The following is a 27,687-nucleotide window of genomic DNA, read 5'->3' on the forward strand; positions in this document are numbered from 1 at the left end:
ACATATTTACTTTAGAAGTGTACTTTATTAAATAAGCTAGCGAGCAAATACTTTCCTTGCGCAATATCATCCGCTTTGTGGTACGGTCTGTGGAGAGGTGACGGTTCCTGATGTATACAGGAGGCTACTAAAAGTCTGTAAAATTTTACTCTTTAAAGACCCAAAGGGATCAAGACTTTCAATTAAATGATTTGCTTCATTCTAAGGATAACGGAGACTGCAATCTAGAGTGCAACCAGCTATGGCGAAGCTAGTAGCAGTATGTAGGACTGATGACTACCAATTTGGGAGGAGACAAATCCCCCTCATCGTAGACGAGTCGCTTTCGGTAATTACGGTTACAGATAACACATTCAATCCAGTGTTATAATATACCAATTTAAAGACAGAGAATACCTTGATATGTTTCTAAGATGATCCGTAAACAACGATCTCGAAGCATAATGTTCTTCTTGAAATTCCCTGGTGTGACTAAGTTACAAACTAAAAAGTAGCCAAATAATCATGCCCATAGCATACGTTGGGAGGATGTAGGCAATGTGTGTGTGTGAAATAATAACATTAATAAATATAAGTGATAAACATATATGTAGTGATGCAAGTAGATAAGAATTCTGGTATCATATAGCAAGTACCAGTGGTACAGGGTTCAAATAACACATGCAGTTTAAATGTTAATAAGATAAGGAGTTGAATATTTGGTTAAAATAATAATAATGAGATAGTTATAGAGAATACTTTATATCATACCAAAATAGACACCATTCATGTTTTTCTGTTGCTGTTTACCTTTTTCAATATGCATATAATCTGCTTTCCAGCTTGTTCTGCAGTTCACTGATACATGTATTGGGTGTGAAATGTCAACAATTAAGATGACAGAACTGGAGCGATTTGTTCAAAGATTCCATGCTTTGAGTCAGGATGAGATAGCCACAGCACTCATGGTCACAGGGAAAGAAGTTTTTAATCTTCTCTCTCAAATGGTCCCATGTGTTGGGTGCAGGAGAAGGTAAATCAATAAATGACACATTGTGCTGTATGCTTTAGTTCTCTTTTATAAAATGACTAAAAACTTTTTTCATATTTGAAATATCATTTTTGTAGTAGGTAAAGTTTTAGTGCCGAGATGTAAATGTGTGTAAAATTTATAGCCTGCTGAACAAAACCGGGGTTGTCAGTGCACCACATTTTATGAACAACCTTCTATACTTTAATTCCATTATTTTGATATGCAGGATGTTCACCAGCAAGCTCTGTGCTCAATTTATGCCCAGAGTGTTTTTTTTTTTTTTTTTTTTTTGTGGATAGTTTATATTTAGAACTAATGCCACTATAAAGCGTTTCAATTGACTCTTATAAGCATGTTGTATGTCAAAGGTAGCATTGCGCTATTGGTGACACGTGACATGCTTTTCCTAGTAACATATTAATGATGATGGGGCAATTTTACTGACGAATTTGGTAGCTGACTCCTTCAGATCATGCAAGAGGAAAATTATTTCACATAGTAGGCTGAGGTAGTACCCTCCTTCCTCAGTTTAAAAATAAGTGTTTTTGGAGTAGGGCAAGTGGATTTTCAGAGCTTCATGCCAGATAGGGCAAATTGCTGAAAAAAGTTCACGTCAAGTCTTGATACATATAAAAATCTGATAGATGACAGATTTTAGTAAAACTGTTAGATTTGGAAATAGATATAACGTTTAGACGTCATAACGATCATAACGTTTAGAAACAATAATCATAACGTTTAGAAACAATTTCAGAGACAAGGTCTGTAAGTTTCAACTTGAATAGATGGTAAGTGTTGCTTTTGGACTTTTGATTATTCCATTCAGTTCACAGGTGAATGACTGATAATACTTTTGTTCTAGTGTTGAAAAACTATTTGGTCAGCTTGTGGAAACAGGATACCCAGCTCTAGAGCCTCTCATTGTCGCAGCTACTTCATGTCTCTCCATCAGCAGAAATTACCTTTTTGATCCTAAGGCTATTTATGCTTTGTTCTATATACACGGGTGAGTGTACAAATGTATTATTATGTCTAAGGTGGACGTTTCAAAATGGGTTATGTGTGAGCAGTGATATTGATATTTCTGCAGATACTATCATGATCTGTTTCTGTTTTGGTTAAAAAATCCATTAACCTACGTATAGAAATTCAGATTGGCCACAATTTTAAAGAAAATTAAGTGAAAATGGATGGCTTTTTAGCTCTTCAAAATTTCTTGTGAATATTCTTGTCACTTCTTCATTTGATAGACATATCATAAGAGAGGTAGGAATATTTACAGACTGGATTATTTTCATATTTTAACCAATTTGATTTTCTTTCTCTTGGTTGTTTATCTAAGGGACCCACAGATATTTAGATCGATTTATCTCCCTGGGGAGTCTCACTAAATGGCTATCAACTTAACTGGCTTAATGTCTGTCACGCCTAGTAAAGCTGTAATGGGGTAATTATCTTTACCCCCTATCTGAATCGGAAGGCGTGACAGACATTTAAGCTGGTTAGTTGATAGCAATTTAGTGAGACTCCCCAGGGAGATAGACTGATCCAGATGGATCGATCTAGCATGGGAACCCAGTCTAAAATAAAGTCTTATTTGTATGCTATACTTAAAATGTGTTGTTTTTTAAAATACATTTTCAAGAACATGTATTCCTTTTTTCAAGTTTGTGATCCATAAAATTCCATCACCGTCATTTTTAAAATAAAAATTGAAACTTTTTTGTTGAATTATTATTATTATTATTTTTTATTTTTATTTATTTTAATATTTTGGCTTTGATTCTGACATTACGGTGAAATATACATTATTACAAATGCTAATGCTTGTGACAAGGTGGCACGCACATTTCAAATCTTATCTTAAACTGGGTAAGCACAAGGAATTTTTTTTCACTTAGCCAAATCACTAATTTTAAACCCTACTTTCTCCAAATGGTTTTAATTTGTCATCTAAAACAATTCAAAGCAACCCTGTTTTACTCAGCCAGTTTAAGTCAGTTTAAGCATTTGGCTTTATTGGTGAGTGTTAGCGCTATGCAAGTGTTACCTTAACCTTTAACTCGGATTAACAAAAGTTTAAACCCAATCAGGTCCAAGCTGACTTCAATGATGGAGTCCATCCCAAAGAGCAAGAAAAACAAGAGGTGCCAACTACATTCCTTGGATACACACAAATCTAAACCAACAGCGTGAGTAATGAAACTGCCAATATCTTATTTACAAACAACATAATTCAAATAATTTTTTAATAATAACCTTTCAAGTATATAACTGGCAATTGTTCCTTTTAAAACATGTACTGCTTTGCCTTAGCTGGTTTCAAACTATATGAATGAACCTATAAAGACCTATCATTTGCATTTGTTGTATGGAATTGACATAATTTCATGGTTGACAACATTTTGGGATGAATTTATATAGTGTTCATGAACTGTGGAAGCAAACCACATAGCATTCAACGTAAAGTAACATAAGAGTTTACTTGTATTTTACATATTTGCAGTTGGATGGACACATGGGATTTGCTATCACAAGAATGCAGGGAAGAAGTTGTTCTTATAGACACTGAAAGCTTAATGGATACTCTAGATGTATATCTCAGAAAGCACAGGTAAGAGAGATCAGTCTTCAAAGTCGTATTTACTTTAAAGCCAGTGAGATCATTTTAAATATTAAACTTGAGCAGTGACAACTTTTCATTTTAAATTAAAAATCACACAATAAATACATAGTAAACAACACATAAAACTGTCAGTATTTGCCTAATACTACTAAAATGGCATTTTTGTAAGTTATACAAAATCCATGCTTGCAATTAGGCCTTCAAAGTCTTGCCAGTTACTATGCAAACCATTGGAATTGGCATTGTCAGGTGGAATCTTATGTCTATTTGAGACCTAAACAAGTAATAGTTTATGTCAGTTCACACATTAGATGCTTAGGATTGGAATATATAATTTTTGCTCTTTGAAATTCAAATTTGATTAACTATGGTGCATTCACACTTCTTATAATGGAAATAAGCCAATCAACATAAAATTATCTGATTCACAGACTTAGCGGATAGTTGGGTAGTTTCTGGTCAGATAATTCTAGGGGCAACTTGATTTCATTCCACCCTCATTATATTCATAGTTTCTTTGGGATTTTGAATTCCAATGTGTTAATTTTCTGTTTTCTTTTCCTAGTTGTTGTAGAGGTCCCAGATCCTGCTCCACCATCATTGTACCACCAGTCACACATTGACATTCATAATAAGACCTTGAATTTGACCTATTATTTCCCATGATTTTGTGATAAATATCAAATTTCTTAAAAAATTGTCAGTGATGATCTTTAATAAACTACATAGACCTAAGCTTTCAGATTTTGGTGAGGAGTTACACTTGGAGTATTCTTTGATGTTCATTGGGTGCATTTAATGGTAGAAGCAGCCATTATATGCCAAAACTGAAAACTCTCTCTAATCAATGGAATTATGAATACTAGAGACCTCTTGTTTGTTACATTTTGTAGAGCTTGCCAAATGCAATGCTGGAACCTTTCCCTTTGAAATAAATTGCCTTTTTTGTAGTATTATAAAAGAAAGGTGACATAAAATGCTATATTTTAGAGATATAAGTAAGACATATTTTCAGTTGGCAAAGATTTTATTTTCAAGGACCACATTGTGGTAAATTTATTTAATTTATTTACTGCCACCACATTCACCCAACCCTAGAAACTTAAATGCGTTTATTCCCCCTGGTGGTACAGCACCAGAAGGCAGTATCCCCTGTCAGAATCTCTATTTTCTTCTTGTTCTGTTGTCTTTGTCTTCCCGTGGCTTTAAAATAGGTCATCCAAAATTCACTGGATATCCCAAGATTGTGCATCGACAGTCATATTCTCAATGTGCAATAAGGGTTTTTTTACAAAAACTATACTCTTATAAAAAACATGAACTAACTTTGAGTGATGGAATGGATTCATTTACCATTGGTATGTATGGGAAAATTCTCATTTACCCCAGGAAAATTTGTTTTTCTGGTATTTTTCTTGTGAAAATGAAAAATTTCCCATCTTTATTTATTCACTACTCAATCATTGTGACCACTGGAAGTGAACATTTAAACAAGCACTTATTAGTACCACCAGCGTGTACGCTGGAGGTACTCATGGTTTTAGTCCCGACCCGTCTCGTCCGGCTCCGCCGGCTCCGTTGGCTCCGCCGGCTCCGCGTACTGGCGCCAGATACAAGTCACCGTTACCGCTTCTCCTCCTAGACCGCAAGGACCCCTGTCTCCATCTCTTGGATTTAGGTCACATATAACCTCAACTTGAATCCCCAAGTTTTTTTGTCTCAGTCGGTGCATTGACCTGGGCGTGACACTCGTTGAATTGCACCTTTGTCAAAATTTTTGAAAATTCAATGCCAATTATCTACCCTACGGAAGGAATTATGGGAAAAATTTCTACAGACGACTGACTGAAAGTCATATGTGGAGATTTCAAATATGCCCTTGGATTTGACCTTTGACTTTTGTTTCAAGGTCAAACGGGCCAAAATTTTCAAAAAAACGAATTTTTTTACAAAAAAAAATTATTTTTGCTGTTATTCAGACACTACACAGACTTAACCAATAATATTATTGGAAAGTGATCCCCTTTGGGTCATCTTTCATCTCCGTGAATTTGGGGTCAATCAGTGCATTTTCACGGGAGTAGCGACCATAAGATACCGAAACTGAAAACTGTCTATTATTCGGGAACCATTAATGCTAGAGACCCGTTCTTTTTTGCATTTTGTAGAGCATGTAAAGCCCAACACTGCAGATGGTCTCCGTTTTTTCGTATTCCATACAGTTTTCGAGTTATGCTGTATCAAAAAGTACATTGTGGTTGTGAAAATTATAACATTTAGTCCCTTATATCTCCAAAACTGGCAGAGATAGGTCTATAGTTACTATTAAAGTTGAATAGGAAGTCACATACTGGCAATTTAAATGTGACCTTGAAATTGACCTTTGACCTACTTTTCACCGTGAATTGAACTTTGCAAATTTTGGTTCCTTTTTATCTCCAAAACTGGCAGAGATAGGTCCATAGTTACTATTGAACTTGAATAGAAAGTCATATACTGGCAATCTAAATGTGACCTTGAAATTGACCTTTGACCTACTTTACACCATAAACTGAACTTTGCAACTTTTTAATGCTTTTATTTTCAAAACTGGCAGAGATAGGTCCATAGTTACTATTGAATTTGAATAGAAAGTCATATGAGGCAATTTACTGTGACCTTAAAATTGACCTTTGACCTACTTTTAACCATAAACTGAACTTTGCAATTTTTTTATGCTTTTATTTTCAAAACTGGCAGAGATACACCCATAGTTACTATTGAATTTGAATAGAAAGTCATTAGAGGCAATTTACTGTGATCCTTAAATTGACCTTTGACCTACTTTTAACCATGAATTGAACTTTGCAAATTTTGTTCCCTTTTCTCTCCAAAACTGGCAGAGATAGGTCCATAGTTACTATTGACCTGGAATAGAAAGTCATTAGAGGCAATTTACTGTGACCCTTGACCTACTTTTTACGATGAACTGAACTTTGATTGTACCATATTTAGTTTTTTTTTTTTTTTTTTTTTTGCATATTTTGAGAATTCATGTTGATTGCATTTTATAGAGCTTGTCAAGCACAAGACTGGTGGTGGAGTCCCTTTTTTTGGGTGGGGGGTCCATACGAATGCGCTTACTCCAGCTGGTGGTACAATATCCGGAGGCGGTATCGCCTCTCTGATCCTCTAGTTTTGATGTGGTTTTATTTGGCCATCTAACTGTTCAGGTGATGAGAAAAATTTTAAGTAGGTACTCTGAAATGCTGAAAAATTGTGCTAGTAGAATGATTATCCCCATTTGGGTTTTGATTATTGGTACAATTATTTAGTACTTCAGAGTACCCTGTTATATTTGATGTATGTTTGTTTTGGTAAGTTATGTTGGGCTGTAAAGTTATTACAGAATTGATATGAAATTTATCTACCTATTACAGGTTCTGTTCAGAATGTAAGTCCAAAGTGCTCCGTGCATATTCAATTCTGGTTGGAGACAGTACATCTGAGAAGGGCTTCTGCCCTGCGCTGTATGAAGGATTGAGGTGCTGCCCACAGGAGAGGCATCTTCATGTGTTGTGTGAAACAGACTTCATTGCCCACCTCATTGGGAGAGCAGAACCAGAGTTGGCAGGAAGGTAAAAAGTATATTATTTGCTTTGCATTATATTTGCATACTAATAAAAAGTTAGTTGAGTTGAGCTGAAATTTATATATATATATATATATATATATATATATATATATATATTAAAATTTTAATTAATATTTCAACCATACTTGGGATTTTCATGGAAAGTTTCATCTCCATACTGTTTGATTCCCCATTCATATAAACATGCAAGAGAGAAAAAAGTGCAAAATTGTTTGCCCTTCCAGTCGACGAGAAAGACATGCCAAAACACTTGACATTGCACAGGAGGAGGTATTGACCTGCCTTGGAATACACCTTTATGAGCGCCTGCATAGAATTTCACAAAAGTTAAAGGCAGAAGAACAGACCTGGCAGATTTTGTTTTACTTGGGTGTTGATGCACTAAAGAAAAATTTTGAGGTAGTTTTCCTATTTTATATGTAATTAAAATTTGTTCAAGTTGATTGTCATTTTTCATCTATTCTCTGTGTGATTTTCTTCAACTTGTTATATAATTGCTCTTGTCCTTAACAAAAATACTCCATCTGACATTTCCTATAGAAAGTATTTTTCTGAAAATACTGATTTGTCTGTTGTATGTTTCTCATATTTTCTTGTTAATTTGGCCAGTTATCACAAATTAAATCCAGTATTTGAAATGAACCATATTAGGCAAAGCTTGATTTCTCTGTTAGGTTGCTCTTGAAAGAAAACAAGGTATCACCAATCTTGAGCTTATGTGCCAGGAGTTATTGGAGGAAGAACAAGCTAAAGAGATCAAGAAAGAGCATAAGAGACAGAAGAAGAAGAAAAAGAAGACTAATAAGGGAATCAGCAACAAAGAGAATTGTCAGGTGGGGGTTTGTTATCAGAAACTTAGGATATGCCTTTCAAAATAAAATGTAATAGGACACGGCTCAAAACTTTGATTTCCCTTCTTTTATTGTCCTTTAAAATGCTTCTTCCCAAACCAGACTGGAGTTTTTGTTACACATAATAAAGGATTAGATTTCCATATATGTGATTGTTATTGACGATAAAAGCAGTTTAAACATAACTAATTTAAATATCCAGTAAATTACAAGCAAAAAAGATATTGCTTGTAAAGCAGACATGAAATTATTGAGAGTATTCTCTGTTTTAAGGGGAACTTTTCTACATTCTTGTAAATGGATTTGATTAGCTTAGATTTCTGCTTATTTGATTTTCTAGTGTGATGAAAATTCAAACCGTGAGAATTGCACCATATGTGAATGTTCTTCAAACACAAAGCTTCACATGACAACTACAAACAAATCGGAAGAACCACCTTGTTCATGTGGAGATCAGAACTGTATGACGGGAGAGAAAAAGCAGCAGCGAACATGCACCAAATACCTAGCCAGTGGTGACTACCAATTTGAGCCCCCGCCTTTAAGTCCCAGAAGTGTTCCTGTTCTTTGTGGCTGTGATGACAAGTGTACACGTAGTGATTATGGCTATTCATCAGACCATGAAGTTTGCGACAGTTGTAGCACCCCAAGTTCCAGAGAAGGATCTGATGTTGTAGTCTGCGGTAGTGGGGAGCTAGAGCATGATGGTAATGCAAATTTTATGAAGTGAATTGAATAAGTCCTAAAATATCCAGCTGTCATGGCTGTGAAGTAAGCTTTTTTGCACTATATGGTGGTTGTTAGCTTTCAATGTTAATTTTGTATAAAAACTTTTGATCTGTGTAGTGATTTTCCATCAAGGCTAGCAAAGTCTGAATCTCTCGGGTCTGAAAGGGCTAGTTATATTCCATTACAGTGTGGCATTCTCTATTATTTAATAGCAGAATTTCATTTGTGGACAATATGCACTTTCTAGAGTGAGGAGTTTTAGTTTCTGTGCGGATAAAAATTAACAAATTTTAAGCTGGGGCAGTAGTTCATATAAATATGGGGAAGGGAAATCAATCACTGTTGTCATTCTAAAAATCTTTTTTGTTCGTTTCTGTAGGTGAGGGCTGTCACTGTCCAAACTCTGCAAGTTGTGCGAGGCATTTTGATTGTGGGGACACAGATTGTAACATGAGAGGGACATGGAAGGTGAGAAATGTTAATTTATTCTAAATGACTGCATGCAATTATTGTACCGGTTTTCGTCCCAGCCTGTCTCATGAAGCTGCCATATTTCCTCCTAGACTACAAGGGCCTGTGTCCCCATTTCTTGGATTAAGGTCACATATCTCAACTCAATTCATGTAAATTTTGGGCTTTGTCAGTGTTGGGTCTAGGTGTGGCACTCATTGCAATGCACCCTTGTCCAAAATTTACAAAATTAAAAACTAAATATCTCCCAAATCATGGGAAAAATTACTATAGATGTGTGACCGAAAGTCATGTGGAGATTTCAAAATAGGCCAAATAGGCCAAAATTTTCTAAAAATTGGAATTTTTCTCTTAAAAAAAAATTATTTGTGCCAATTTACATAAACTACACAGACCTAACGTATAATATTATGGGCAGATGTTACACTTAGGGTCATCTTTCATCTTTTTGAGTTGGAGGTCAGTTGGTGCATTTTTACAAGAGAAGCAGCCATTAAATGCCAAAACTGAAAACTCTCTCTAATTCTGGAACTGTAAATGCTAGAGGCCTCTTGTTATATGCATTTTATAGAGCTGATTAAGCGCAACACTGAAGATGGTGTCTGTTTTTTTTTTTTTTTTTTCCCCATAGGTTTTACGAGTTATGCTGTATCAAAGAGTACAACATTGCAATATTCAGTGATGAAAATAAAATGTGAAATAACTCCAAAATTATCAGAGATACACCCAAAGTTACTATTGAACTTGAATAGGAACTCATATACTGGCAATCTAACTGTGCCCTTGAAATTGACCTTTGACCAACTTTTCACCATGAACTGAACTTTGCAACTTTTCTGTCCTTTATATCTACAAAACTGGCAGAGATATGCCCATAGTTACTATTGAATTTGAGTAGGAAGTCATATACTGGCAATCTTACTGTAACCTTGAAATTGATCTTTGGCCTACTTTTCACCATGAGCTGAATTTGCAATTTTTCCGTCCCTTATTTCTCCAAGAGATACGCCCATTGTTACCATTGAACCAGAACAGGAAGTCATATACTGGCAATCAAACTGTGACCTTAAAGATGCATACAAAGTCAATTTTTTGTCACAAAAACCAACCAAATGCCAGCATATAGTTTCAAGTAGTATAACTAGGAGAATTACCAAAAGGTATTGTTTAATTTTACCTGAAAATGATGTTTGAACGGATTTTTCTGCTAGCATTCTATGCTGTATGTCAATGGGGCAGAAAAGTAGGTCACGAAAGTAGGTTAAATTTACAACCAAAAATTTAAAGAAAGGAGCAGTCTAAACCTCTTTTATGACTGATTGAGTGATCTATTCAGTTTATCCCTTGGCATGTCGAATTTATTTGGATTGTATAAGAAACTAGTAGAAGTGGTTTACATGTGTTACTGGGAATCCACGCTCCACCGATGCTCGGTTCGTATGTACCTTTAAAATTGACCTTTGACGCACTTTTCATCATGAACTGGACTTTGCAAAATTTTTGTTCCTTATATCTTCAAAACTAGCACAGATATGTCCATAGATACTACTGAACTTGAATAGGAACTAATATATTGACAGTCTCCCTATGACCTTGAATTTGACCTTTGACCTACTTCTTGAAATGAACTGCACTTCAAAACTTTGGATTTGACCTTTTACTTTTCCCCATGATTTTGTTATAAATTGTAATTTTTAACAAAAAAAACTGAGAACTCATTTACTGCATTTTGTATAGCCTGTCAAGCACAATATTGGAGTAGTGTCTCTTTTCTTTTGTTTTCCATATGAATGCCCATACTCCAGCTGGTGGTACAATACCCAGAGGCAGTATTGCCTCTCTGATCCTCTAGTTTAATGTAGAGTTTGACAGTTTTTCACAATGCAGATCATGAGATGTTCATTTTATGGATAAGAGTAAAGTTATCTTTTGGGGACAAGACATGCTTTAAAGGATTTTCGTCATTTTGTTGACTTTGGTCATCTGACCAATTTACATGGGCATCTTTTTTAGTGTGTTTTCAGTTTTACTTGATTTGGTGCTGGTGCATACTAAGGTTGACATTTGAATGCATTGGAAACATTCCTTGTCAAATTAGCAAGTACAGCTTCATCATGCCTTAAACATGCTTTAGTGGTGCATTGATAAAAAATTTATCATAATCAGAATTTCATTAAACCTATTTGACCTATAAGGCTTCGTTCACATGAAAAATCTATTTTCTAAAAATTTATTTTCTATTCGCGGTATCTTGTGATCACGGTCTGTGCCCTGAATACCCCGCGGTGTAATTACTGACAGCGCGAGCCAGTTACTTCCAAAGCTGTAATTAATTCTCAGCTGCGCTCGGATGTGATCACAAGATACCTCGAATAGAAAATAGATTTTTAGAAAATATATTTTTCATGTGAACGGAGTCTAAGTGCTTCATTTTCCTGCAAGGGGAACTACTGTTACTTTTAAATTTATTATTTATCTTGTTATGTACACACATGGTGTGTCTGTACATATAGCCCTCACCTGTGTCTGTCTGTTGTCTGCTCACTTTGCACTATAAACACAAATCTTGGAAAACTTATTATCCTCAAACTGACTGCAGTGCTTGCTGGCCAAGTTCAAATAGTGATTTTATTGGATAATTATTTTCATTTTTCCACATTGGCATTTTCACTGTCTGACTTTGAAATGCCATGTGTCTGAAGCCCTTTGCTAGTTTTATTTTCTGAAAGTTCATGTTACCTATAATATGTAATTAAGAATTTGTGGTGATTATATTGTTTAACTATACAATAATTAACTTAAGTGAGGTTACCTTGCCAAATTATCCCATATTTGGGTCAGTAATTTGTCAATATGATTGAAACACAAAGACTGTAACTGTTATGTTACATGCTCACGAATTTTGAAATCAAAACAAAACAGCATTTGCTGCTATACAAATTTCTTTATTCATATAGCCTACACCTTTACAAACAAGGTACACTAATTGAAACTAACTACACTGTTACACAAATAAATAAGCAAGACAGTTACATAAATAAGTAAATAGGCAGCATAATTACACACATGAAATTTTATTATCACGTATGCTGCACTGGTACATGTACAAGGCAAGATGTGCACTGTGCAGAAGTTGTGACTTTTATTATTGCACAATGATATTCTCAAATCGACACCAAAGCACAATAATTCTAACCATATCACTGATCCAAAAGAAAAGAAAATTAGCATCTGGACATAAAAAATTGCATCAAAATATACAAATCTATTTCGTGCATCATTATTTACCTCTTGGTGTATACGTTGTACAGCTTTGCTTTTTGTTTCATTATTCTGTTTTGTAACCTTATTCTGCATTTGTTTTACAGGATTATTTCTTAACAATTAGGCTGAAATATGTCATCACCTATTTATTTGGTTGCTGGTATGGCAGTGTAGATTTGTCAATTACAGATGGCTTGTTGAAAATAATTGATTTTTTTTCTAGTGCACCAATGATGGACTTGGAACTTTTAACAGTGACCAGCAACAACCATCAGGCTTAACTCTCAGTCTACAAGATATGTTGGATGTGAGTATAGAGTTTAAATTTTATGTTTACAGATATTCATGTAGTTATATCTTTTAAAAAGGATTTTACAGAAAACTTAAATTCCTATTTGGATCCTTCCAGTCCTTGTAATTGTCAGAAAGGGGGCTAATACTGTTGTACTTTTTGTAGTTGTTCAGAAATGTAGATTTGTAATAACTTACACTAATGATGTATTCCCATGAATATCTGTGTATCAAAAGAATATAGGTGTATAAGCTTCCATTTTAAATTGTATGTGAAGTGATATGGGAACAGTTCTTACTTTTATTTTGATGTTGTCACTTAATGGACTTAATTTGTGAAATAAAAATGGAAGGCCACCAGCTTTTGTGTGAGACCCTCTCATGTTTTTTCTTAACAACAATTTATAGATATATAAGCACATTTCATTTTTAAGGCTTCAGATATGAGATTGATTGAAAAGAATTCTTACAAACATTTATGTCACTTCATATATATGCTTCAATCCTAACAAACTGCATTAATTTTGACAGCAAGCCTCTTGTTCCTCGGAAGGAGAAGATGAGGCCATTTCAGAAGAGGAGATACAGAGATTTAAAGCCAATCAGAAACTGCTGGAAATCCAACGTCAACAGCTACGTGAGCGCCTTCGCCAGGAGTTCACACATATGCAAGAACGTGGTCGTGGTTCAGGAATCTGCACAGATGTGGGCAAAGCAAGCAGCTCTGCATCTCCACCAGCTTCCCTTAACAATCTCTCTATCAACTGATTTTTCAAAATGAATATGGACATGATGAAAAAGAATTATTGTTCCCTTAAAACAAATGGCCTGGCTTTTTTCATGTTTTATTTCTTTTTAAACTCAGAAGACTTTGATTTAAGTGACTTTGAATAAGTTCAATTGCATTATAATGCAGGTAGAAGGTTATTTTTTCATCTCTTGGTGGTCAAAGATATTTATTTAAGTTATAGTGATACTTCAACTGAAAACGTGGATTTCTTTTCTGTTTTCTTTATTAGTTAAATTGCATGTAAGAAAGAGTTAGTTAAATAATCTTAAAACGACGGATAAATGATTTTACAAAGCCAGATCCCATATTTAATTTCGTGAAGTTTTCATGCTGCATGAAGCAATTGTGAAATTAATCAACATACATGCCAATTAAACAGCATATGATACAAAAAAGGATCAGTTGTAAACAAATTGAATGGTTAAAACTTCATTATGAGAGAGCTAAAGATTGCTCACTTCCATTAAAAAATTGAAGTTATTCTAGTTTTTATTTATTTATTTCCTTCACCTTGCCCATCAATGTCAGCACTGCACTTGCACTATAATGCAATATATGAAAAAGCATGCGGCTTATTGTCCCCAAACATACTGGAGTGATACATAGCACTTGCAGACAGGTCAAGTCGGAATAGTAGCTTTATTGGACCATTTCTCTTGTAGTTACGTAGCTTTTTCTGAATTTTCATTTTTCACACATTGGTATTTTCAAGGTGTTTTTGAATCCCCATGGGGCTGAAGCCTTGTGCCAGTTACAATTTCTGAATAACCAGGCTTTATGTAATATTACATCAAAATTGATGAACTGTCATTGTTATTTCCTGCTGTATCGGTACATTTGACAGCTTTGCTGAATATATACTGCAGGTATACTGTATGTATTCTGATATGGTGACATCCGGCATTAGAGAGGTCAATTTGGGGCTAGAGGAGGGAGGAGTGCAATAATCTGGGAGCAGTTGATCCATTCCTTTCCATTAGCCCATTTTTATTCTGCAATCTTTCTTATACCTGGCTTATTTCTCAGCTGGCAAAGAATTATAAAATAATAGTAATTAAATTACAATTTTGAAATATATAATAAAAATAGTAATTAATAGGTGTAACAGGTTAATCGTGATGTTAGGCACAGTAAACCTAAACGTAACAGCATATTTTGCAACACTTTCACTGTTAGGGTGATTTAGGACCCCCAATTTTTTTAAACAAAATATCATTTGTTCTGTAAGATTAGACAGCAGAAATTAACAGACCAATAACCATTTTAAGCCATGAGTGGGGAGTCGCAATTGCCTTATAATTCAGGTTCCTATGTATGTCAATGAGTGATTTTTCAGAGACTGTGGGGTGAATGGTGTGATGCCACTGATACCCTTTTCTTCAAGATGTTTTGAATTTGTAGGCCTATTGGTAAAATAATAATGGATATATTTCGTATAACACAATGGAACCATGAATCTTGTAGTAGAACATCATGTGCTGGTTTCACTCATGATGTTTTTTTTATTTTAATTTTTTTTTACACATTTGGAATTTCATCAGAGAAGGATTTTAATCACATCTACTCTCGAGTTCTAAATTGTAGAACAGAATGGAAATAACAACTGTATAGAAATTTCTGTCCAATCTTAAAATATTTTAGAATGGAATGATATTATAGATTGGAACATAATTATAGACAAAGTAAGACACAATGCTAAGTATAAAGCAAAGTTTACATGTAAACCTGTTTTATTGTGCAAGTACAATGCACCCCTCCATATGGCTTCCCACATGACATAGAAATCAATGGCAAATTTACACTCACAACACAGAGAAGTGATTCAGACATATCTTATTTGCTCCGCCAAGGAGTTTATGTTTTCACCCCTGATTGTTTGTTTGTCTTTCTGTCTGTCTGCCATCAACATAACTCAAAAAGTTATGGACCGATTTTGATGAAATTTTCAGGAACTTTCAGAAGTGGGCCAAAGAACAGATGATTGGTTTTTGGTGGTGATCTGGGTCAATTATCAATCAATAATCAATAATAATCAAAATTTGCTGCCTTGGTGGAGGTCTGGGCTCTCAGAGTGCTTTTCTATATAGTTACTAGTAAAAATGTCTTCTAAAACGAAGTCTACAGAAGTTGAACTGTTGATCCGTGTAAAAAATGTATAATATCCTATATGTATACTATACATGTATAAAGCAGGACCTTAACCACAAAGCTTAATAGTCAAGCCTACTGTGAACAACCTCAAAAATTGTAAACCTGCCTTCCAAAATGGGGGGGGGGGGGGGGGGGGGCACTCTCTGGTACCTAATTGCCGTACATGTACGGGTATTTATTTGGACAAAAATTTCCACCCTATATGTTTATTAGGGACTGTACTATCATTAGATTTTGATCATTAGATTTTTTTCCAGGGTCATGTCGATACTCCCCCGCACCAATAATCCCCCTTAGAAAATTTTTGTATTATGCACTTCGATACAACCCCACACTGATAGATCCCCGCAACAATACATCCCCTTTAAAATCGCTGATGTAGGCACACCGTTACTCCCCTACATAATTGCCCCCCCCCCCCCCCCCGCATCGATACTGCAGGGGAGTATCAGTGCGGGGATGTACCGGTGTAAGGGAGTATCAGTGCGAGTACGTACTAGTATATGGATGTAACCGTTTTCCACCCTGTACTACTATTCCAAACCATATGGCAATTAGGAATCAGAATAGGAAAAGGATGGAAGAGGTTAATAAATCCAATAACTTAAATAATAATAATAATTAAAATAAATAAAGTTGACGAACAACGCCTTACATAGCCCAATAAACTGCCTTTAGTGGGTAAGAGAAAAACACTGCAACAACGAAGATTGCAAAAAATACAAAATGTGCCATAATTTCGTAAAGATTTTCCGTTGTTTTCCCGTTGAAAAATGTACAGAATGTGACATTTCGTGGTTAGCACATAGAAAAATTCAGTTTCTTTCAGTTCAAACTATTGTAGACTTCAAACCAGGTTGCTTCCGACTGCGACGTGTATTGTATTTCCCAATTTTTGTTACAAATCAATAAACGCGGAAGCACACTTCGCAAAATACTCCATCAGACGTAATATTGATCGCTTTTCGTATTTATTCCCAATAATATATTCACCTAATTTATACAATACAAGTACTGTCTACTAACACGTTTTCAATATCTCTTTTTATACACCATTATTTTGACTTATTGCCATCGATTTGATCCGACATAGTCACCCATGGTGATTCATTCATATAATCTCTCGCTATTCATTGAACGTGGGTGCGCGATTTCGAATCTAGTTTTTCTACCAACAGCGGTTGGATGTTTAAATCATTGTATATCTAAGTCAAATACAATTTATTAATCACAAAACTCGTTTACATAATAGAAACGTTCGAAACTGGTAGGAACAATGTTGGGGTGTCTTGGTAATTACGCGCAATAATACGCGCACTTCCTGCTGACGGAACTATTTGACCTGTTGGCGGGCACAGCCATCTTGTTGTATTTTTTCCAGAAGCATTGAACTATTAATCTATTTCGATCGTCCATCTTCTAAAGCCATCGGATATGTCCAGAGAGGATTTTGTATATAAGGCTAAACTAGCCGAACAGGCTGAGAGATATGATGGTAGGTACCACAGAATAGTTATAGGAATCATTATATGTAAGATGACAACCGATAGTGACTAATTCATAACAATTTTCAGGTTGGTTTCTTTAAATTTCTATTATATTGGGCTTTGGTTGACAGATAAGCATATTCAGAGATTACCTTTGTAACGCATATTATGGGCGTAGGTAAAATTATAAAGGGTTTTGAATGATAATACTTCCTTTGGGTCCCTTCCCAAGTCCAGGAAGCAAAAGTCGAAAGGAAGTGTTGCATCAAAATTTTAAAAAATCAATAAAAGGAAGACTGTTTTATTTATTATTCTCAAACATCAAGAAGTGGTTTGTAATTTTAGAGTCATCTCCTTTTATGTGTTCTTTTTATTTTGCCTTGCATGTCTGACTTTTAAGAACATAAAGTTAACCAACAAGACTAACTTCTCGGTGTGACTGAAATGCGCAATACACCGCAATACAGCGCAACACAGTGCAATACACTTCAAAAATCAAATCCAGTTGCAATTACACAATGGAATGTCCATTCCCAGCAAAGTATGGTGATATAAAAACAACCTATATTACTAGGTAAGTAATATCGTTGATATAACTTAACAAATCAGCAAGACTTTTATATTGTCTGGTTGGCAGCCATGTTGGCGAGTGGCTCTTCTTGGATATATTACTGGCCAAGAAGAGCTACTCGCCAACATGGCGGCTGACCAAACAATTAAAAAAATTGTCAAGTTGTATCAGCAATATTAATTACTATGTACTATATTTTGCTTTTATATCAGACATGCTGAAACTGTCGGTCCGATCGGTCATGACCGGCAAAATTTGTCTGGACCGGTAAAATATTGTACTTTGTCGGTCCAAAGGACCGACAAGAGTTTTAAGAGCCGCCATTTTGAATTAACAGTTAGCGTTCGATGTGCTTCAGAAATAAAATTATATAAAATCCACATCATTTTTTCTTCCATTTACTAATCTAGTGACACGTAAAAATGACCACATTTCGGTCACATTCACTTACAAAGTACGCTAGCCAATCGTATTATCCCTCTCTCAAACGAATGGGTTCTTCCCCATGGGGAATCCCCCTGCTCTCGATAATTACGCGCCCCGTCATTGGTATATTGGCCGCGACACACAGACAGCTATCACGAGGGCGGTCCACGCTGCCAAGCACATGTAAACATGCAGGAAAAATGTTTACTGCTTAACTTGGACGCCTGACTCCTTTCTCAAGAACAATTATTCATATAGGAACCAAGGATAATGAGGCCTGACCTTCGAAGGTACGTATACATCGTTATTCGTTCTTTTAGGGAGAAAAAAGCGTTGATAGTAGCCTACATGGAAATGAGGTCACCCGATTCACTCAGTAAAAACGATTTCAGAATTATAGGACTGAATATTATGCGTAATCAATGGTGATTGTAACGATATTTAACAAATGGGTACTTTCGTTTGCATTCAGCTAATACGCGGCAGTGCCTTCCGCATTGCGACGTTTTACGTAAAAAAGTTTGACAGTTCGGTCGATTCCTCGAACCTAATGTATGAACATAATGGTTCACAGATTTTAAATATCCCGTAAGCATAAACGCGATACCTGTTACCAGTACCAGTTACAGTTTTCATATTATCAGTATGTACATTTTTATTATTTTAGATTATGATATCGTCGAGTCCTGACCAGGAAGCCGTTCGTTTCCATGCAGATGAGACAGATACAGTGAAGTGGCTAGCATGTTTCATGCATTGGCACTCCCATTCGGACTACAATCTTTACTGTTTGTGTAGCATCAAAATTTGCAAATTATTTTCAAGGAAAGGAGAAATTGACCAAGAGCAATTTTTGCTACTGTTGAACAGTGGAAATGAGTTTTTTTCATTTAATTTTTTATCAAATTCATTTCAATTTGAAACAATATTAATTTTTTTGAGAAATTGATCATGATAAAATTAACAATTAACCTAAATTTATGACAGGGATGTGAAATATATGATGAATTTCTTTAAGCCGTACGTGCACTATTGAATTAAAGGACAAAGGACTAAGTGTGAAATTCAAGGACTTTCAAAGGAAGAAACAAAATCAAGCTCTTCTTAAGGCCTGTATGAACCCTGGAACTTGTGAAATGAGTACAACAATAAAGCAGTGCTTCACAAGTGTGTGTTTTTGTTTTTTTTAAATTTACAACATGTCCAAATTATTTAATAGTATTACTGAATATGTATTTACAAGAGTTACTTCTGTTTACTACTATGCAAACAAAACGTTTCCATTATTGAATGGACATTTTCGGTCCGGCAAAAGTCCATTCGGTCCGGCAAAGTTTTCATCACTGCCGGTCCGAATGTCCGGCAGTTCTGAAAAGTTTTCAGCATGTCTGTTATATCACCTTATTTTATTTGAGATTACCCTTTCCTGTGTTTACTTGCAACTGGACTTGTGTTATCAAGTGTATTGCGCTGTATTGCAGTGTATTGCGCATTTCAGTCACACCCCTAACTTCTGGTAAGATGCACATTTTATCATCACTACATCATAGATGTCTATTCTTGTGAAAATGATGCATTATTTACATTTTCAATCATTCTTATTTCAGCATACATTATGTCATATAAATCCTTGTTGGCATTTTATCAGGTTTTATAACAGGACAAATTATCTGAAACAAAGCTTTTCTCAGTCAACGGTCCTGATGTTATTCGGCAGGTCAGGTCATTATATAATTACTGGACAGCCTATACTTTTAAAGACAGCTGGATATCATACTTTTTTTGAGAAAAGACCACTTGGCCTTTTGGAATGGCCGTGGAAAGTCCACAAAATACTCTTAAAGTAATTTGACATACCCAGGTTGCACTATGCGTCCCAGTGAATACTACTACTTTGTAGTGCATGCTATACTTCATTCACAAATTAACTATACCATAAATTTATAAAACAATAGAAATGTTTCAATTATCTTTAAAAAAACATAATGCATGCCAAACCCAGCAATGACAACAGTGACCTACATTCAGTACAAATCATAGGCCCTAGACAAAGTTTGAACAAACTTACTGCCAAATTATGAAAACGGACACCTAGACCTTCAAACAGCAAATGACAGGGGTCGACAGAGTTTCTTGACTCAAAGGATCCCTCTCTGCCCCCTCATCATTGCATTTAAAGGTACATATGAACCGAACATCTGTGGAGCGTGGATTCTCAGTAACACATTTAAACCACTTCTACTAGATTCTTATATGACTCAAATAAATTCGACATGCCAAGGGATAAACTGAATAGATCACTCGATCAGCCATAAAAGACCTTAAGACTGCTTTCTTAAAATTTTTGGTTGTAAATTTAACCTACTTTCATGACCTACTTTCCTGCCCCATTGACATACAGCTTAGAATGCCAGCAGAAAAATCCGTTTAAACATCCATTTTCGGGTAAAATTAAAGGGATAATAACTCTTCGTATGAAATCTGTATTTCACAATAAAAACATTGTGAGTGACTCATAAAAATATAATATATTCTGTTTTCCCACAAAAACGGCTGTTATAGCTATTATTCTGATATCATAGCTTGTCTTTAGACCACGTGACCTCCATTGATGGCTATACTCTGTTAAAATCTCTTAAGAGATTTTAACAAAAAACCAAACTTTTTAGAAAAAAACCAGGGACTAACTTTGAATGTAAAAATGGATTCATTAACCATTGGTAAGTATGGGAAAATTGTTGTTTACTCCAGGAAAATTCATTTTTTGGCCGAAACGAAGAGTTATTATCACTTTAAACAATGCCTTTTGGTAATTCTCCTAGTTGTACTACTTGAAACTATATGCTGGCATTTGGTTGGTTTTTGTGACAAAAATTGACTTTGTATGCATCTTTAAAATTCTCTTAATTGAGCTTATTATCCATAAAATGAGCTTGTATGAAAGTATATTTTAAATTGCATGGCAGTGTTATAAAACACATAGTCACATATGTACTTAGACTGGGTTCCCACAGATTTAGATAGATCAATCTGGATTGACCTAACTCCTTGGGGGTTCACGCTAAAATGCTGTCAGCTTCCGGGTGCTGAGGGAGCATAAAAGTTAATCTCCTCCTTTTGATAGGCGGGACAGACATTTAAGCCGGCCAAGTTGACAGCAATCTAGTGAGACTCCCCAGGGGGATAGATCGATCTAAGCATATGTGGGAATGGTCTCTTATTTTCTGAGTTGAGCTTGATTTTCCCTTCTTATTGCAGAGATGGTTGAGCACATGAAAAGTGTTGCTAAATTGAAAGAAGAACTGACTGTTGAGGAGAGAAACCTGTTGTCAGTAGCATACAAGAATGTAATTGGTGCAAGAAGAGCATCCTGGAGGATTATTAGCAGTATAGAACAAAAAGAAGAAAACAAGGCTGATAAACCTGAAAAATTACCAAAGATAAAAGAGTATAGAGAAATGGTAAGATAAATACATCTCATACATCAGGTGAATAAACCAACCATTAGCACAAAAACTAGTCTTCATTTGTACTAAATGATTTGTACTAAATGTACATGGTATTGCTTTTATAAAACCCATGTGGGATTCCACATACAATGCAATTTAGTACTTTTATTATCCATGTTCATGGCCTACATTCTGATTGACATAGTCACTATCTAGTTTACAATTACAAATCTGGATGAAGCGACCATCCATGTCATAAGGTCACTGACAAGCTTACTCAACTGTCAATATTTCCAAATTAAAAGTGGGAAGTCTCACTTATCTGAGGAAATGGGTATAATTTTTAAAGAAGTTGAATATGAAGTCTTTTGGGGAATTCAAATCTGACCTTTGATTTCACCTTTGACATATTTTTCTGGTACATATGGTGGTTTATATTTTGAGAGTATTATTTCTGCTGGTTTTCATAAGCTTTGTAGTACCATTTTTCAACCAAAGGGTTGTAGAATGGATGCTCGGTGGTGGGCACGTAGTGATAAAATGTTTACTTTCTATCTGGAGTGCTTTTCACTAGTGGCAAGAAATATGAGGGTCACAAATTGCTTCTCACCAGCCACGAAGCTTGATCTATATATGATATCATTTTATTCTTCAACCAACTCATTCAAAGGTTATCACAAAAAAACATCTCGACAGTTCTAGTGGGAGTTCTAGTCCCCCTTTTTGCATAGCTCCGCTGTTGTTCATGAATTCCAACCTTTTGTGTTGTGTCATCAAGGGAAGGACCCACTTGGTTTGAAGCATGGGTTGTCTACCATCTGGTTCATTAACAGAGTATGTGGACCTTGTAAGATGGAAGAATGCAAAAGATTTTACATTCCCTATAATTTATTTTCTGGAGATGTTTTTAATAGGATAACCCCAGTAGAACCGATGAAAAATTATTAATAAGCCAGAAAATACCCAAGCACTTTAGTTGCCCAGCTGTCGCCTACTATTGTCCAAACAATGCCCATCAGTCTTTAGACGGCAGAAGCATGGTTGAATGATCCCCACTGACTGTTGGCTATTGGTTGCTGATGATGATACGTAGAAGGTAAAGAAAAGGCTTGATGGTTGTTCAACCGTCATTCAAGGATTGTTTGTAATTGCAATTATTCAGCTGATGCACAGGTATCCATGGTTCTACAGGAAATCACATATTTGAGCTTTTATGTAGAAGATATTTTTTGGGTTTGTCAACCACTGAGCATCCTAGTTGTATTATTGGTTCCACATGAAAGTAACAAAGTCTCAGCTGTGTAAGGGGGGCCTCAGATGTGGTACATGCCCAGGAGTCCTCAATATCACTGTTTCTCAGGTTCAAGTTATTGAAAAGACTGAAATTTCCATATTAGTATATTGACTTGGGGAAAATTTTGCATGAGATGTTATTTGTCATGTTCTCTCAATTCTCTGATAGAATCAGTAATGTATTTGACTAAACTATTTTTAAATATGTAGACTTGCACATGATACAAGAAACTTTTATTTGTTTCAGGTTGAGAAAGAATTAAAAGATATCTGCGATGATATTTTGAATGTGATTGAAGAGTACCTTCTGAAGGGAGATTCAGTGTCTGGAGAGTCAAAAGTTTTCTACAAAAAAATGTAAGAGATTTTTTTTCTTTTATTTTATACCTTACACCCCACATATGTGAGTTTAGCATCCAGATAGTAAAATGACCTGAATGGGTGTTTTTAATTAGTGTACAGCCATGCTTGGTATTGATTACTTTGATGAAAACTACAAAAACCAGACATAGTGAAGGTTTTGCAGGCCCATGTGTTTTCTAAGGGGCCACACATGGGTATTTAACGGTTTCTCTCACCAACAATGATTTGAACAAATATTATAGTACTTAAAATTTTGAAAAAAAAAAAAAGAACTTTCAGAAAACTTACTGAAAACTGATAATTTATACCCACCCTTTGTTCCATTATTATATAAAAACATTCATAGCAGACCTCCACCAAGGACTTTACTTGTGAGAAATTATAGACAATTGGCTTTGCATGTACCTGAGAACACTTTGAGAAAGACATTGTTATATTATAAGTTAAAAACCACAGAATGGCATAGAATTTTTTTTAAAGGAAACTTTGTGATGCTGTTAGTGATCTCATGCATATATGTGACCATCAAAATAGGTCAAACATAATTACTACACCTTTTTATTATTATTATTATTATGGTTTTGATTTTTTTTTTTTTAGGAAAGGAGATTACAATCGATATCTTGCTGAGTTTGCAACTGATGAAGAAAGGAAGAACGCTGCAGAAGCTAGTTTAAAGGCCTATAAAGAGGCAAGTGATCTCGCTGAAACTGACTTGAAGCCTACGCATCCAATTCGCCTTGGCCTTGCTCTTAACTTCTCGGTGTTCTACTATGAGATCCTTAATTCACCAGATAGAGCATGCCGTCTAGCCAAACAGGCTTTTGATGATGCCATAGCAGAGCTAGACACATTGAACGAGGACAGCTATAAGGATTCCACCCTGATCATGCAGTTGTTGAGGGATAATTTGACGCTGTGGACATCAGACATGCATGGAGAACCAGGTAAGATATAACAAATATGATTGGCCGTTGTTACAAGTGGAGCACATATTTTATAGCTTTCAGTTTTTTCTCTGCAGTAATTTATCATTGACGAGCACATCTGAAGTTCTGAAACATATCTTTTCTATCTTAATTTTCTGATGTCCTTAAGTAATCCAAACTTCTATTAGTGTTGGGCCGTAAATCTGTTCATATGTAAAGCATTCAAGGCAACTCAACACAATATCAACTCTTTTTCATTATTTTGCTTTGTGTTATTCCAGGTGATCAAGGACAGGAGCAAGTTGAAGATTTGGAAACAGAGCAGTCTTAATTCACCATAAAGAGTGACTTCATAATCATCCATTGTAAGAAAAACTCATCTCATCATGATGTGCTATAATGACAAAAATTGATTTGGAGCAGCTTTTAACAGTGAATGTGTAAGCAGCACAAATATTGCAGGAAAAGATCATGCATTTCTGAATGTGTATCTGCTTTTGGGTTATTAATGTACAAAAAAATGATGTACAGGATGAGTGCCACACAATTAGATACAAATAACTTCTCTTTTTTCAAGTTTGTCTGTCTACTAGATTAAATTTGTTGTGTAGAGCTCAGAGATAATTTGTTTCCACCCTGTGGTCAAACAAGCTAGTAAGGTGTCTGGAATAACCAAGCTGTCAAGTATTTTAAAGAATCCGTTGCTCTACAATTACAATGCCTAGATGGTGTGACCTGATATTGTTGATCATTTTTTGAAGACCCATTATAGTTGTTTGTGGTTTTGGACTGTCCTTCTACTTGGTCATTTTGCGTACATGAAGCCCACATTCAAAATGCCACATCCATTTATTATCAAATTTCCATAATTTATTACATGTATAGACCTTGTGTTTGACATATAGTCCATTCTGTGCTGTTAGTGATGCCATGGACTATTTTCACAGAGGAACTTGAAATCAGCATTTTGCCTCAAGCATATCAAATTAATCTGTTAATTGCAAATGAAGTTCAATATTGGGCCTAGTTGTTGCTCTAGGGTATTTTGAAAAATGGGGAATTTTTGTTTCACAAGTAGTTGTGGTGTAGGTACAAGTCTGTACATTGATGTCCAATTTTTCATTTGCCTTTGTTGTATTATGCTGATTTTCATTCAATACCAAGATTAAATGTATTCAATTTTTAGAGGCTTTTGCATTTGTTAGGTAGTGTACACTGCAGCATCCCAAGTCATTATTTAGCATCAGAAATTTGTTGCAATTATATACTCAAGTTGTAAACTTATGATTTGTGTTGCTGTTTTTGTTTATACACTTGATATCTCATTTCAGTTTCAGACTAAGTGTATAGCTTTTAACCCCAATTTTGGAATACTTAACTGGAAATTTGTTTTAAAGGTCATTACTGATTTCTAGTTGTCACATGAAACCAAGTTTGGCGATTGAAACTTGCAGAAAGGATCAGAACTGTGGTTCAGCTTAATTTGATTGCATTCACAAGCTGTAGAAATGACGTATTTGATCTGGCTTACCACTGTCACTTATGCCCATGCAGATGGGTGCACAACATGTTATCTAAGATATTAACTTCATACAGTATAATCTCATTGATATGCTTAACCCTGCTGGTGGTACATACACAGGTGACAACACTTTTATGATCCTGTATAATCCCTGTAGTCCTTGATGTATAAAATTAGTTGATTTTTCTACAGATGATAGTAAGCTATTGTATTCTTTATGTTTAATGGATTATAACTATTTTAATGTCTCAATTGAGCCCCCTGCCCTCACCCCACCCCTGCCTTCAAGTACTGCTGGTTGTTCTGTTCTTGATAACATTGTTTTAGTATGCTGCTATGCTAAGCTGTTGTGTAACAACTGAACTACCAAGGACCAATCATTTTTGTTAAATGTATTTTCGCCAAGAAGTCATCTGATTTATGTACATTTCCTGTAAATGGTGTAACATAGGTGCCATGCAACATTAAGTTATTCACTAGTATTGCACTGTGAAGGGTTAAGATATTACTTAGATGCTTAAGGTTTTCTTATTGTGTTAATGTTTTTCTCTCAGCAAGAGCGATGTTGGGGGCTACTGTTACAGGTCTACTTCTCTACAGGTTATCCCACCATGCCAAAGATGTATGCTGTCACAATTTAACATCCAGTACTTGGTGTGGACACCTATGGAAATACCATATATCAGCAATAGATAACTTTGTAATGCTTACCAGCTTTGTCATTTAACCTTAACTGAAAACAAACTGAATGCGTATATAGGAACATCATTAATGGAATGGAATTATTTATATTACACTTGATGTTTTTCTATGTGTGATACTAAAACAAACTATTACTCTCATGTAGTGTAAGTTTTGTTGAACTGCATGTTGTCAAGATGCTTCATTTTCTGTTGTATTCTACATTAGTGTTATTGTAGTACTGATCAGACAGTTGCTCTGTAACTGTGTTTAAAGATGTCTTGCTTTTATTATAAATCAATCTGAGAAATGGAATGAGTGTTGTTTATATCTGTATGTTTACCTTCAAATTTCAGATTGAAATCCCAAGTCACTGACAAGATTAAAGGGATAATAACTGTTCGTTTTGGCCAAAAAATGAATTTTCCTGGAGTTGACAACAATTTTCCCATACTTAGCAATGTACATTGTTAGTTTTTTTTTCTAAAAAGCTTTTGTTTTATATATATATATATATATACATACACATACGTACATATATATACACATAATCTCTTAAGAGATTATTACAGAGCATAGCCATCTATAGAGGTCATGTGGGCCAATGACAAGCTCAGATATCAGAATAATAGCTATAACTGCCGTTTTTGTGGTAAAACATTTCTATGAGTTGTTTACAATGTTTTCATTGTGAAATGTGGATCTCATGCAAAGAGTTATTATCCCTTTAATCACATCTCTAATAAAGCCATTTTAGTTACACAATCCACGAATAAGAACCTCTTTATTAACAACCTTGCATATGAGGATTAGAAAACAATTATTTTTTGCCTCGCGTAGGGATTCTTCTGACTGCATGACATTCAAGTTGGCAACCCTTAAATGACGTGTAATGATATTGCTGTTCGGGCAGTATAGAAATCGAGACAACTGGGTGTAGTGCAGATGGCTTTTTTGTGGGGAGTCCAAATGAAGTGTGTTATGACTTATCAACACTTACTGAATGTACTGAAATTCCTAAAAACCGTGACAAGATTCCAGTGCCAGGAACAGCAGCCTACCATGGCCCATAGGAGCCTACGCGTGCGTCTTTTAGACGCCCCTTTACATGCGAAAACGACAAGGCCTATGCCGAGTTCGTCTTTTA

General features: G+C 35.3%; 2 protein-coding genes and 1 long non-coding RNA gene across 3 annotated transcripts; all 3 read left to right on the forward strand.

The window, feature by feature from the left end:
- Positions 1-44: 44 nt before the first annotated feature.
- LOC106167064 (gametogenetin-binding protein 2) lies at positions 45-14,148 on the forward strand. The gene is made up of 12 exons (XM_013545762.2): positions 45-328; positions 822-1,012; positions 1,875-2,018; positions 3,106-3,204; positions 3,519-3,626; positions 7,058-7,255; positions 7,497-7,671; positions 7,947-8,105; positions 8,464-8,830; positions 9,232-9,320; positions 12,811-12,894; positions 13,410-14,148. The coding sequence occupies exons 1-12, from the start codon at positions 242-244 to the stop codon at positions 13,644-13,646; spliced, it is 1,938 nt and encodes a 645-aa protein (XP_013401216.1). The 5' UTR covers positions 45-241; the 3' UTR covers positions 13,647-14,148.
- Positions 14,149-17,122: 2,974 nt separating this feature from the next.
- LOC106167068 (14-3-3 protein epsilon) lies at positions 17,123-26,855 on the forward strand. Its single transcript, XM_087004924.1, has 5 exons — positions 17,123-17,314; positions 21,562-21,764; positions 23,293-23,402; positions 24,009-24,355; positions 24,619-26,855. The coding sequence occupies exons 1-5, from the start codon at positions 17,254-17,256 to the stop codon at positions 24,666-24,668; spliced, it is 771 nt and encodes a 256-aa protein (XP_086861050.1). The 5' UTR covers positions 17,123-17,253; the 3' UTR covers positions 24,669-26,855.
- LOC147764807 (uncharacterized) lies at positions 17,328-19,470 on the forward strand. The gene is made up of 2 exons (XR_015332908.1): positions 17,328-18,593; positions 18,971-19,470. It is a non-coding gene; the product is annotated as an uncharacterized LOC147764807 (long non-coding RNA).
- Positions 26,856-27,687: the final 832 nt, after the last annotated feature.

This window comes from Lingula anatina, chromosome 1 (genome assembly GCF_051362555.1).
Source record: "Lingula anatina isolate TDL-2025a chromosome 1, LinAna3.0, whole genome shotgun sequence".
In the NCBI taxonomy this organism is placed as follows: domain Eukaryota; kingdom Metazoa; phylum Brachiopoda; class Lingulata; order Lingulida; family Lingulidae; genus Lingula; species Lingula anatina.